We start from the raw sequence: 12,952 nt of genomic DNA on the forward strand, positions 1-12,952 counted from the left end.
GTTCGAGGAAACACCCGTAGCCTTGAGCGCGAGCTCTGGGCCGGTGGGTTATTTGATTGCGATTTGGTGTCAGCTGAACGGCTCATTAGCCGGCTTCTGTTGACTATGGGCCAGTTACTCTACGGCTCTTCCTTTCATGAGTACACCACGTGAGGCCGCCTGGGGAGACCTCAAACCGCACTGCCAAAAGGCGATTTTTTTCTTTTTTCGGTCTGCAGAGCCTTTGATGATGCGCTCCTCTCTGCAAGGTGACGACTTTATTTTCTTTTTTCGGGAAATTTCCGAGAATTTTTCGGAAATTTCCAACTCTTGTGGCAATCTGAGTACCGTCCCCGATAAGCAGCAATGAATACAATTTTATTATTTTTTTGTTTGTTTTGGTTGAGCAAATATCACACCGGATTAAAAAGTTGTTTTTTCTTATTTTACATACATCAAATGGTATAAAAACCTAACAACTAAACGTAAATAACAGACTAAATAATAATCACAATCATTACACAAAGTTGTAAAAATATATAACACTAGAATCGTTACGTCTGTCCAAACGCCCCAATAACGGGCCTCGACGCCTGTGGAGGTAAGTCTTAGTCTCTGTCGTGCCCGACCGGCAAAGAGTGCCTCTTCCGACGAGCTAAATGATTATTTTTAAAATTCGTATTTAGATAGATAGTGTCATTGCGATCACAACCGAAACAGGACTAGGATAAGCCTAACAGCCCGATATAGGCACGAGTACAAGTAACACCATGCAAGTGCTCACGTTTCTGATTGGTAACACAAAAAGTAAAAAGCAAAGTTGTTTTTTTTTTGCCTGTGTACGACGCGCCCTTAACCCCGGCCAGGGCCAGCCGCATGGCAGTGCGGGGGCGTGAGTAAGCGGCTGACCCCGTTGAGGATCCCGTCGAGGACTTCGTCGAGGACTTCGTCGAGGACTTCGTCGAGGACTTCGTCGAGGGCGGGCGCACTGGTGCAGCGCGACCCGGCAGAAGTGATCCGGCGTGGGATCGATATCTCGTAGGAAGGTCGATGATCAGCACACGTGTGCTTATTTTCGAGCGAGGAAAAATGTAGAGCCTAAGGAAGAGATCGGGGGATGGAGCCGAGCTGAATTCCGACCTATCGAATCGCCGTGTATCGACGATTAGTGTATCGCAGTCGTGTACAGCGGCGAGGTATTGGCAATTGGCCGGCCGTGACGTCCTCTGATGACCTCCGGGTGACGTCGGTGGTGACTTCCACGTGGTGACCGTCCCGCACCCCTTTAGGAGGAGTAGGTGGCGGCCATGAGCACGGTGCGCTCCCGCAATGTGGCGGGCAGGAGCTGCAGCAGGTAGGGGCTGGCCATCTGGAGCGCCGCGTATACCAGGCCCATGTAGAACAGGGCCACGCACAAGTTGTGCACCACTTGCTGCCTGCAAAAGCATTTCAAAAATAGGGTAGAAATTGTCCTATTGCAAAGCTCTTTTGAGTGGTTTCCAGCCGCGTGTACTGCAGTGCGCATGATGTACTTACACTCTGAGCCTTCTGCGGCAGTACTTGATGGTGCCGGGTGACTCCTTCAGGCAGTACGTCCTCGTCCCGAAGATGGCCCTCTCGAGGTACTTCTCCTTGTCCACGGGCAGCACGTTGTTCATGAAGAAAGTCTCGCGATCCTTTGCGTTGAGCGTGGGCCAGAGCGTGTCCCGGCCGTTGCGGTTGTTGAACTTCCACTGGCGCATCGTGAAGAACATGAGCAGGTCGTGGCCCGACTTGATCTTGGCCTGCACCCGGACCATGCTGTGCAACACAAAAAAAAGGGGAAAGGAGTTTGAAAGTCAGCGATGATTTTCAGAAAAATATTCAAACTCTTCCGGAAAAATCGGAAAAATATGAAAAATGAATTATATTCATAAACGAAAGAAATAAACCATTTCTAGAAAAACGTTGACATTGACTTTTTGAAAAAAATTGTTGGAAGTGTGATAATCAAAGATGAAAACCTATACGAATGCTTTGCGGCAGAGAACAGGGTTATACCTAAACCCGAGTAGATCTTCATTGTTTTATATTTCTACTCGTTCTTTAGTTTCACATTTTTTTAGGGGAGACGAAACAACTCACAAGCGTTCCTGGCCGATGAGCATGAGGAGGAAGTCGATGACGTAGGCCGGGATGGTCTGGAAGAGGAAGACGATGAGCATGTGCTCCCAGTAGTTGGTGCGGATCGAGCCGTCCGGGAACCAGACGGTCCACTCGAGCGGGTACACGCCGACCATCTTGCGGCCCAGCGCCAGCACCTCGCCCCACGTCGTCTCCTCCAGGTCGCCGGCGCACGCGTTGTACACGATCACCTCCCTCTGGTCGCGGGGCCTGCGGTAGGGGACAGGTCGCATAACATCGGGAAAAGTCGGAAAAGTTGGAGAAAAACGCGTGTAAAAACAGAGAAAAAAGTAAAGAAAAACAGGAATTTCGGCGTACGATTGCATTGGGTTATCCAGGTGTAGGGTTGAAAATTTCCAAAAATGTTCGGAAAATTTCTGAAAAATTCCCGAAAATTTCCAGGAAATCACGGAAAACTTCCAAATTCAGGGAAATTTCCAATTACCACGGAAATTTTCCGTGTTATCTGGAAATTTTCCTGAAATTTTCCGTAAACTTTCCAGGGCTTCCAACCCTGTGTCGCACTCACTGCAGGGCCCGCTTGTAGGTGGCGGCGATGATGGCGTTGATGCAGATGTCGGCCGGGAACACCTCGGCGAGGTTCTCCGCCCGACACATCATGGAGCGCAGCACGCCCTTGCCCGCCGCCGCCATCACGCCCATGGGCCCGTTGAGCGTGTCCACCCAGCCGGGGATGGGGTCGCGGAGCGTCGGCACGACTGCAGGGTCAGAGAGAGGAGGGTTTTAATTTTCCAAACAAGTATTTCTTTGAACAAAATTCAAGATATATTTTTTGTTGTTGAAATTGTTGATTTTTTTCTGAAAAGTTAAATTATTTAGGCGCACTCACCGATCGACGGTCGCACGATGAGCATGGGGATGTCATCGGCGTACTCGGCGGCCAGGGCCTCCGCCACGGCCTTGGTGTACGTGTAGCAGTTGGGGTGCTTGCCGTACATCCTGCGCGAGGACAAGGAGGGACTTTTAGGGGCCGTGCCCAAACCACGTGACGCATTTTTGGGGAGGGGGGGGGGGGGTTGGCCAATCGGTTGGCTGTAATAAGCATATTTTTGAGAATATAAACAGTGATCCGTTTTTAGCGTGATAAAACACTGTAATCTGCCGGTGCTCAATCACAAAGTCACCACCAAATTAAGTTTTAAACATGAGCAAACATGCCTCTTTTGTTAAAATATGCTATGAAGTCGTAAATTGTGAAATAACACACAAGCTAAAACCCACGTGAAAAGGGGTGGGGGCTGGGGGGGTGCGAAAACACCACGGAGCGCCATATGAAGGAAGGGGGGGGGGTGGTTAAAAAGCGGGCAAAATGCTTCACGTGGCTCGAGTACGGCCCCTTAGCTCTCTCTCTCTCTCTCTCAGCCCGAGCGAGCGGCACGTCTTCGGGTGTGTGGTCGTCGTCGGGCACCTACATGGGCGCGATGGACTCCATGGTGCGCTCGTCGAACATGTCGCAGAGCGCCATGAGGCGGTGCGGGTCGAAGGGCGGCTCGTAGACGCGCTCCTCCACCACCTCCTCGCCGCACTGGCAGAATGCGGTGGACGTGTACTCGAGCACCTGCAGACAAAAAAAATCCTTCAAGTCCACATTTTCAACGTGGCTTAAAAGGCTTCGCGTGCTTGGTGTGGGCTATGGACCGACGAACGCAGAAGAAAGGACCGTTATCTAGGTAGATGTTCAAATTATGCATCGAAAAAGTCTGCAGTCGTAAATTGGATGTATGCAAAGGGCTTTTGAGTCACGAAATTGCGTAAAATTGACAGAACCTTGTTTCCTGCTTTAAAAGAAACGCCGGTGAAAAGGGCTCGATTGACTTAAATATACAGGGTGGTCCACAGACCCCTTCCTTTATTTTGCCTATACTGTACCGGATGCAGGCGTGCGACCGGGTTGCATACTCGCACGGGGCCATAAGGTGCCGTAGTGAGCGACGATAGGCAAGCCCGCCCGCACGCCTGCATGCGGTACAGTATAAGCAAAATAAAGGAAGGGGTCTATGGACCACCCTGTATAATTAAGTACACTTGTTTTCGAACTTCAACAAACATCTTTTAGAAGCCATTACCCCCCCCCCCCCCCTCAAAAAATACAGCAAAATACACCACATTCTGATGGCACGCTGTCCCTCAGACCTCAAACCACATCGACTTTCTTGACACTAAAAATTGTCATATAAACTTCTGACTTTTTTTAAAGAGGGGTAAAAAGGTTGACGATAAGTCCAAAAATCTTCGTAGTTTGTTGCTAGGTTCAAAATTTGAGAAACATTGTACGGCTAGACTATTCAATTCGTTCCGCCTTTGTCCCCGCTCCGCCAACACCACGTCCACCCCGATTGGCGGTGGTCCCCTGCCCCGCCCCCGACCCGAACCATTTCTTTGGTGCGGAAGGGTCTCCTGGATGCTGGGGAGCAGGTAGTGCACACGAAATTCTTGTCGAGTAACAGCGGACCGGGCGCTAGAGGCTTTCGCGTTTTGCGCTTTAGCGCACGCGAAGCCTAACAACAACAACGGCACACCCGTTATTACCAATCGTTTGCGTCTGTTACACACTATCTATTCCCAGAGGCCAATGATTAATCTCGCTTTTCTTTTGGTCGGCCGGTCACGCGTTATCCCGACGCGCAGCTCGGAAGCGATGCGGTGTCTCGTTGCCGCCAGGTTTACAGGTGATACAGGCACCCCGCAGAGCGCTGGGAAGGGGCGGGGCCGCCGTATGTCGAAAGACGCATCGAGCAGTCGATTTTCGAGTTTTGTCTTTTTTTTTCTTTATTATTATGATTCCTTAAGAGCCGCGCTCCGATCGCGCGGGATACCCTGCTGTCCAGCGGCGGCACGTGGCCCGGGCCGGATCGTGTCAGTGGGAGGTGAGGGAGAGGGGGGGGGGGGGTAAATGAGTCCCCCCTTCCGCGGGGAGTTTCGGATCACACAGAAATAAGGCGAAATCCAACAAAATCCAGTTCAGCAGCTTGTCTAGCCACATATTACAAGAACGGCTCACCCCGCCCCGCTCCGCATCAGAACGCTCCGCCCCGCCCCACCCCGCCCCGCTGGGCCCGGTGGACAGCCCCGCGCGCTAGCAGCTTCAGTCCGCTGATTCATGAGACCCGGAATGGTGGGTTCCCACACACGTGTGGACCCGAAGGTGTGATATTGACTGACCCAGATCGACACTGGCAAAAAAAAGGGGAGAGAGAGAGGGGGGGGAGGAAGAGAGGGAGAGAGAACACACACGTGTATAATGAAATGGGGGGGCTGAAGTTAGGTATAGTGATTACCGCCATCAGTCACAGTGCACGTCTACGGGTTAAGTAGCCTGTCATTATAGCGAGTTGGTGAAGTGCGCTGCTGCCGTGCGTCCGCCCGCCCGCCTGACCGACCATAGCACTCGGCGGACGACGACTGCGTGCGTAGAGGAGGTTTCATGTTTCTTTTTGCCTTTTTGCCTTTCTCCATATGCTCTTCAGCATGCCGCCGCAGCCGCTGCTGCTAGCTGCTGCTGCTGCTGCTGCTGCTGCTGCTGCTGCTGCTGCTGTTGCTGCTGCTGCTGCTGCTGCTGCTGCTGCTGCTGCTGCTGCTGCTGCTACTGCTAGCTGCCCGTTTTTGCGACACACCACACATCAATTAACCATACTCGATGGTGTTGAGGTCCGTTCATAGATCACCACCGGCGATTTGCATTTAGCACGCGAACAGTTTGAAAAAGAAAGATTTATCGGCGTGTCTCGTCTTACAGAACGGCGGAATGGTACGCTCGGTAAGGCAGTGCGTCGCATAAGCGACACAGTATCTTCAAAAAGGGCCCGCTCTGTGCTATATAGAGAGTGAGGAGAGGACGGGGGACTTTGCCTTCTGGTAGAGACAGTCTTGAGGACTGTCTAAAAAAATAACACTTTCCCACGACCCACCCACTTTGCTGGGAAGGCATTTTCAAACACGATGCTAGTCGAGGATCGCGGCCGCAAGGTGACTGGCCCCCGGACCCCCTAGGCAGATGCAGCCCACTTCACTCGGGCAGCCCAAAGGACGCCTTGCAGTTAGGCAACTGCGGTCGGGTCGTGCGCTCCTCCGGAGCGGGTGGCCTATCCTGGAGTCGGCAGGCGCTCGGCTGGAGAGAGTGGAGTGAGTGAGTGTGTAGAGTGAGTGAGTAGGGTAAGTGAGTGAGTAGAGTGAGTGAGTGAGTGAGTGAGTGAGTGAGTGAGTGAGTGAGTGAGTGAAGAGCAAGAGAGGGGGAGAGAGAGAGGGGGGGAGAGAGAGAGAAAGAGAGAGAGAGAGAGAGAGAGAGGCCAAAGCGTGGGGCAGGCGAACGTTTGACGAGCTGCCAGGTCGAGCGCTGAGGCTGAGCGATCAGCGGTCCGCTCAGGAGGCCACCACCGCCGCCGTCCGGCACGATACTCGCCTGTTTCACTTATTTGCCGCCCACTGCGCCCGCCCGCTGTTGCCGCTGCCCTACTCCCATGGGAGGGTGCGCTCGGGCGCGCTCAGCTCTGCTCCGCTCCGCCGCGGGACACTTTTCCGTCATCGCTTCGCAGACCGCAATCGGCCGCCACGCTGCCACATGCAACCCAATTCACCTCGCACATGGCGCGCCTTGTGGTTCTTCATTAACCCACGGGTGGGTACGGCCCGCGCGCTTCCTGTTCCCTGCTCCATAGACCGATTACTGCGAGCCTTGGGCGGGGAGGGGGGAAAGCAGAGAGAGAGAGAGAGAGAGAGAGAGGGGGGGGGGGGGGGGGGGGGGTACAAAGATTATGGGATCCAAATATGATCAGGAACATCATTGGAGTCCATAAAGACCCCGTGAAATTTGTACCTGGGGGTACTATTATTATGGTGTCCCAAACTGATCAGGAACATCCGAGGGAACATCAATGGAGTCCATACAGACCCCATGATATTTGTGCTCCGGGGTACAAATATTATGGGGTCTCTATTGACTCCAATGATGTTCCGGATCATTTTGGAAGCCTATAATATTTTTAGCTCCCCCTACCCTTTAAAAGTCCTACAGTATTTGACCCCAGGACCCCCCCCCTAGCTTCTTCATGCCCTTGCAGAAGTCGAGCACGTTCTTGGTGCCGACGACGTTCTCGGTCGTGGCCCTGTGCAGCGAGGCGCGCCAGTCGAGCCCGGCGGCCAGGTGGAAGACGACGGACACGTTCTCCTGCACGAGGCGCTGGTCCTCCTCTCTCAGCCCCATGGCCACCTGCGTCGTGTCACCTTCCAGCGCGTGCAGCTTCTCCAGGGCCTTCGGGTTCCTCTTGAGGAGCGGCTCAAACAGCTGGAAGAGAAGGAATTAGGGACTGTAACAGCTGAAAATTTTCCAGCAAATTTGAAAACAAAATGAAAAACAATGGGGAGAAAAATTAGGCACGTGCCAAAAAAAATCTTGAAAAATTTCGCGGATATGCTATTCTGGCCAATTAAAACTTTTAGAAAGAATGGATAACTTTCACAATTTGTTTTCTTGGCGAATTTTAGCCCGTGCGAATATTTGTTTACAGTGAGCAGTTGCAGGACGCGTCTTGCGTGCCTCCTTGAAAGGCCGCTTGCTTGTTGAGGAGAGAGCAAAAAAAAAAGAAGAAAAAAAGGGGGCAAATGATAATATTGTTCCGCGGGTTCTTCTTCCAACTTTTTATACCCGGAACGAAAAACATCCTCGCGTGTGAAACTTATCGGCCAAATGAACGATTAAAACAAAATCGTGGAATGTAGCTGCGGGACACCGCGCGAGCGTTATTCGTGGGTATCGCATCGCCAAGCACCGCGCGGGCTCGCATGGTTGACGTCAGGGAAATATTTAGTGTGGCGCCAGCACAAGGAGCTACGCGGGCTGGAAGAACCCATTCTGAAAACTGGTTGATCATTTTCCAAACGTCAGATTGATAACGCCAAAGATCCGAACGTGATCGTTTCCATACCAAAACACCAACACCGACGCTTTAACTTTTTTGTTCGCGGCGGGTTCAGCTCTTTACAATGATAAAAAATGAGTCACGGCGAAATAAATAAAAATTACTTTTTTTTTACCGAGAGAATTTTGACAACATGTGAAGAAAGTGTACCTCTGGCCTTAATTTTTTTTACAAGTAGAGGTTTCATAAATTACAAGTAAACAAGTGAAGCTACACGATCGAGCGGCGGTGTCGTTGTCGGCCCGCCGCTACTACTGACCGGGAGCTTGCGCATGTCGTCGACGCGCTCCTGGACGGCCCGTCCCTTCTTCTGGCGCACCACGATGTAGAGGCGCTCCAGGTCGCCGCAGCTCCGCAGCAGCTTCTCGACGAGCACCTTGCCCATGAAGCCGGTCGCCCCGGTGACGAGCACGTGCCTGCCGGCGAACCAGGCGGGGATGCCCGGCCCCCCCGCGCCGCTGAAACAGAAACGGGGGGGAAATGAATAAAACCATCTCGGGCCTCGAGAAATAGAAAGGGAATTGGAAGAGTTGTGGCGCCCAGTTCTGCCGCGCTCTTATGCAAGCCGGGCGGACAGGAACCCGGTAGGCTGCTGCAGCAACGACATTAGGGGCCGATTAGTGACGGGACCAGATCTGGTCAGGACGGACCAATCAGCTCCCGGGGGAGGGGATCCGGTGGGGGTGGGGGGCGGGGCCGTGTGCCACCTCAATCTGCTGACCGCGCTCTGGCTGTGTGGGAACGACGGCTCTTCTAGCGCCATCCTCACTCACTCACTCACTCCGCTCTGGCTGTGTGGGAACGACGGCTCTTCTAGCGCCATCGCTATGCAGAGCTCTGCCGCGGATTACAGACACTGGTAAAACAATGCTTGCCGCTACACTGTAAATCCGGGGTGTCCAGCAACTGTGCGACTTAAGGTGCCCGACCCTAAAACCTGTTCGACTTGAGTCGCACAGCTGCTAGACATCCTTTGGGTTTGGCACCCTTTTCCCTGAACAAGGGTCCAGGCCAAGCCTAGGTAGGGTGTCCTGTTGTTGGACACCCCCTGCTGGGGCCCCTCTGCAGGGAAAGGGCGTAAAACTACAAGGTGTCCAGCAGCAGTGCGACTTAAGTCGCACAGGTTTTAGGGTCGGGCACCTTAAGTCACACAGTTGCTGCTGGACATCCCGGATTTACAGTGTACCGACATTTTTGTGGTCACTTGTCATTTGTTTTCCCATGTGTTCAAATGTGACGGATTAATCAATCTGTAGACACTCCTCGTTGTTGTGTTGAGCAAGGTGGTTTGTTTTTAAAACGAACTTCGTAAATGTTGTGGCCGGTTGCGCGGTTGATGGTCACATTATACAAATGACCACGACCGTGAAATTCAGCAGACGACTGGCTGATTTTAAAAAATAAAATCGTATGAAAATGTAACGATTTTAAAATTTTTATTGTTTCCTCCAAAAAAATGCGGGGGGGAATGGTAATTTATCGAGTATTTACATATCGCGGTTAGCAGCCCCACCTGCCCGCGGAGGCGACCTTGAACTTCGCTGGCACGCTCCCTACCCGGCACAACGCCTTCGTCTGAAGCGTAGCAAGGCAGGGCCCGGAACCTGACAGGGCGTGGCGGGGCAAGCGGGGCGTGGTAGGGCGGGGCGAGGTGCGGGCAGTGTGTCCAGCAGCTCCCCCCCCCCCCCCACAATACCTCCTCGCTCCTTTGGCTGTCGGCGCGTGGCTTTGATCGCTTTTGCTTCTCTGCAACATTGATTCTCTCCCTCGCTCTATCTCTGTTGCTGTTGTTGCAATTACGTAAATATGTGTGAGAAACTGAGACTTGTATGCAAAACGCGTCGCAAGTGGCGGTGTAGACAATTACATCAAATTTTCCTCCACTCAATGTGTTGAAAATATACGAATCAAAATGTAGTTTGGAGAACGGGAGAATCTTAGCCACCTAAGCTTTTTGGCCCCACCTAAGTAATAAAAAAAATATTTAGTAAATCAGTCTCTATTCTGTCTATGTGTTTCTCTCCCCCCCCCCCTCTCTCTCCACTTCCCCCCCTCTCCAGCTGCATCCACGCCTCGTCTCCCCTTCCTCCCTCTTCATCAGTGCGATCGTTTTTATGGTGCAGAGATGTGAAAGGCGCGGTCGGTTTTTGTTTTGGCCTATTTGGCCGAAAGCCATGCTACATACGTGCAAATACACATGCACACGCTCACACACACGCCCTCCCCCCCCCCAATTCCCCTCTCTCTCTCTCTCTCTCTCTCTCTCTCACACACACACACACACACACACACACTATCGCGCCCATCGAGCAGAGCGAGAGCAGTAGGGTTACAAAAATAGGGCATAAATCTTAAAATGCCAGTTATTATGATAAAACCGCGCGCGGTTGGCGGCAGGAGCCTGGAGTCGCCTGCAGGTGAGTCTACAGGACCTGCAGGCTGCCTAGAGCGCCCCTCCCCCTTGCCATTTCATACTGTATGATGGCCGCACGCCGCTTTGCAGATTTGCAGTTTTATAATGTTGTGCTTGGCGCGCTTCGAGTTGCACAAGGAGCCGCCCTCGGGGGCATCCTGCAGCTCCGTGTGCGAATCTGAATACGTCACATCCCGGGGAAAGTACGGCAAATAGTTCGCGGTCTTTGAGCTTTGGCGGGCCATCTCTGCACCGCCGAGACCACGCGGACAATTGGGGGGAGGGGAATCCATATATTATAGGGTCTCAAAAGGGTCAGGACCATAATTGCAAGCCATGGAGACCCCATGGTATTTGTACCCCCGGGGTAAAAATATCATGTGGTATCCTTGGACTCCAATGACCGTCCTGGTCCTTTCGGGACCCCATAATATTTTGGACCCCCCCCCCCCTCCCGTTGGGTTTCTGAAGCTGGTGCCGGTGCATGTGAGATGTGTACTTCTCCAGCACCTGGTGGTATCGGTCCCGCCAAGCCGGGGCACCTCGCGCCTCGCGCCTCGCTGCCGCCGTCGCGCTAGGGCCGCTGCGGCCGCGGGGGGATCGGGTTCAGATCTGGGCGAGATAGGTATCGGATTGAGTCAGGATCACGTCGACGTGACGGGGAGACGGGGACAGGTCCGGCCATCGGGGCGGGGTTGGGGAGGGGACACACCTTCGGGCTCAAAACCGCGCCTGGACGGGAACTTGGTAATTTTAGGCCCACTCTGTCACACCGGCGGTCTCGCAAAGAATCATTCAAACGACATTCCGATGACGAGATTCCTTTTATGACAAGCACTAAGTGCAGGAGGCCGAGGGATATTCACCTCTTTTTCGGCATCATAATGACAAATCACCCTGCATTCTAGGGCTAAATTGACCTAGTTTGGCCACCTCTACGAGTTCCATGGACCACAGCTGGCTCAGTAGTAAAAGAAGGCAATCCCTCGGGACAGATGGGACAAATGTAGACGAGTAGGCAGGCGTGTATGTGATCCATTACGGACGCCACAGACGCACAGGTAAATTCGTTGAACTTTTTTCCTATTTCATCGGGCAACACTCATGCTTGTTTGATTCGAAGGACGTCTTGTTCGTCACAAGTGAAACATTTCAGATCACCATTACAACAATAACAAGTTTCCCGTTTCCTGGATGAACTCACTGTATCTCACTGTAACTCACTCACTCACTCACTCACTCACTCACTCACTCACTCACTCACTCACTCACTCACCCACTCACTCACTCACTCACTCACTCACTCACTCACTCACTCACTCACTCACTCACTCACTCACTCACTCTTATGCGCACTCGCGCTGCTTGTAGTACACGCATTCCTATCGCAGCTATTCCGAAACAGATATCTTGTATAGGTTATCTATTGGAGCTGGTCCAAATTAAATCTACTCGCACAGCGTGTTTCCTCAGGAACGAAATTAAGAGGTCTCCGACCACTACCGCAAAACATGACAGTAAAATATTTTAACAAAAATATTTTCGATCACATTTTTGGACTTTGCGCCTCCTGGGCTTCAAAACCTCATGATGAAATTTTACGCATGGAGTAAAAATTATGAAACACATTTCCTACTTAAATTATTTCGTTCACAGATGTTTTCTCAAAATAAAATTATTTTTTGCAGTACAATTTTGTTTCTAGTAGGTAATAATCGATCACATTTTTCTGGAAATGTCTTGAAAAACTCCGATTTTCTTTCTTCTGGAAAAGTCACGGATTTTCCGGTTTTTGAATCCCTTCTATTGGTCCGCACGATGCCCGCGGCCGAGACCCACCTGTCCCTGTCCGACTCGATGTAGTAGTTGTTGTTGTTGGTCGACGCCATGGTCTTGGTGCGGGGAGGTCCGGGCGCGGGCGGTTCGCGACTGGCCAGGACGAGAGCTCCCCGATCACGCCCCCGGTCGTGTAACACGCGGGCTCGGCGCGGTGCCCGGGGAGTGAGAGAGGTAGAGACGGAGGCGGGGGGAGGGGAGGGGATTCGGCGTGCTTCGGCAGGCTCGGTGCGTTCACGACTAAAAATCAGAAAAGTGGCGTATGCTCAGGCAGACTAGTCAGAGCTGGGGCCGGGCCCGGGCGAGGCGAGGCGAGGCGGGGCGGGGCGGGGCGAGGGTGAGGGCGAGTTGGGACGGGGCGAGGTGGGGCGGGCTAGGCGCGCTTGGAGTCTACCCTGCGCGCGCGGTCTCAGCCAAAGACCTCCCCTCCTCCGCCGAAACGCTACCGGATGAGACGACTATGGAGGGGGTTGGGAGGGGACAGACAGACAGACTTACAGACAGACAAACAGACAGACAGACAGACAGACAGACAGACAGACAGACAGACAGACAGACAGACAGGTTTATTTTTTCGAGCTCAAAGAAGCGCCGGGTAGTTAGGCAATGCTACGCAGGCGTGCTC

At 52.6% G+C, this 12,952-nt stretch overlaps 1 protein-coding gene across 1 annotated transcript; it reads right to left on the reverse strand.

The window, feature by feature from the left end:
• Positions 1-402: 402 nt before the first annotated feature.
• Positions 403-12,584, reverse strand: LOC113213151 (putative fatty acyl-CoA reductase CG5065). The gene is made up of 9 exons (XM_052268163.1): positions 12,331-12,584; positions 8,338-8,536; positions 7,198-7,444; positions 3,576-3,723; positions 2,993-3,102; positions 2,672-2,861; positions 2,104-2,352; positions 1,516-1,779; positions 403-1,415 (listed from the first exon to the last, which is right to left on the reverse strand). Exons 1-9 carry the CDS (start codon positions 12,378-12,380, stop codon positions 1,265-1,267), a joined length of 1,608 nt encoding a protein of 535 aa, XP_052124123.1. The 5' UTR covers positions 12,381-12,584; the 3' UTR covers positions 403-1,264.
• Between the last annotated feature and the right edge of the window lie 368 nt (positions 12,585-12,952).

The sequence above is a fragment of the Frankliniella occidentalis genome, unplaced genomic scaffold, assembly GCF_000697945.3.
Source record: "Frankliniella occidentalis isolate FOCC.00 unplaced genomic scaffold, Focc_3.1 Scaffold64, whole genome shotgun sequence".
NCBI classification, from domain to species: Eukaryota; Metazoa; Arthropoda; class Insecta; order Thysanoptera; family Thripidae; genus Frankliniella; species Frankliniella occidentalis.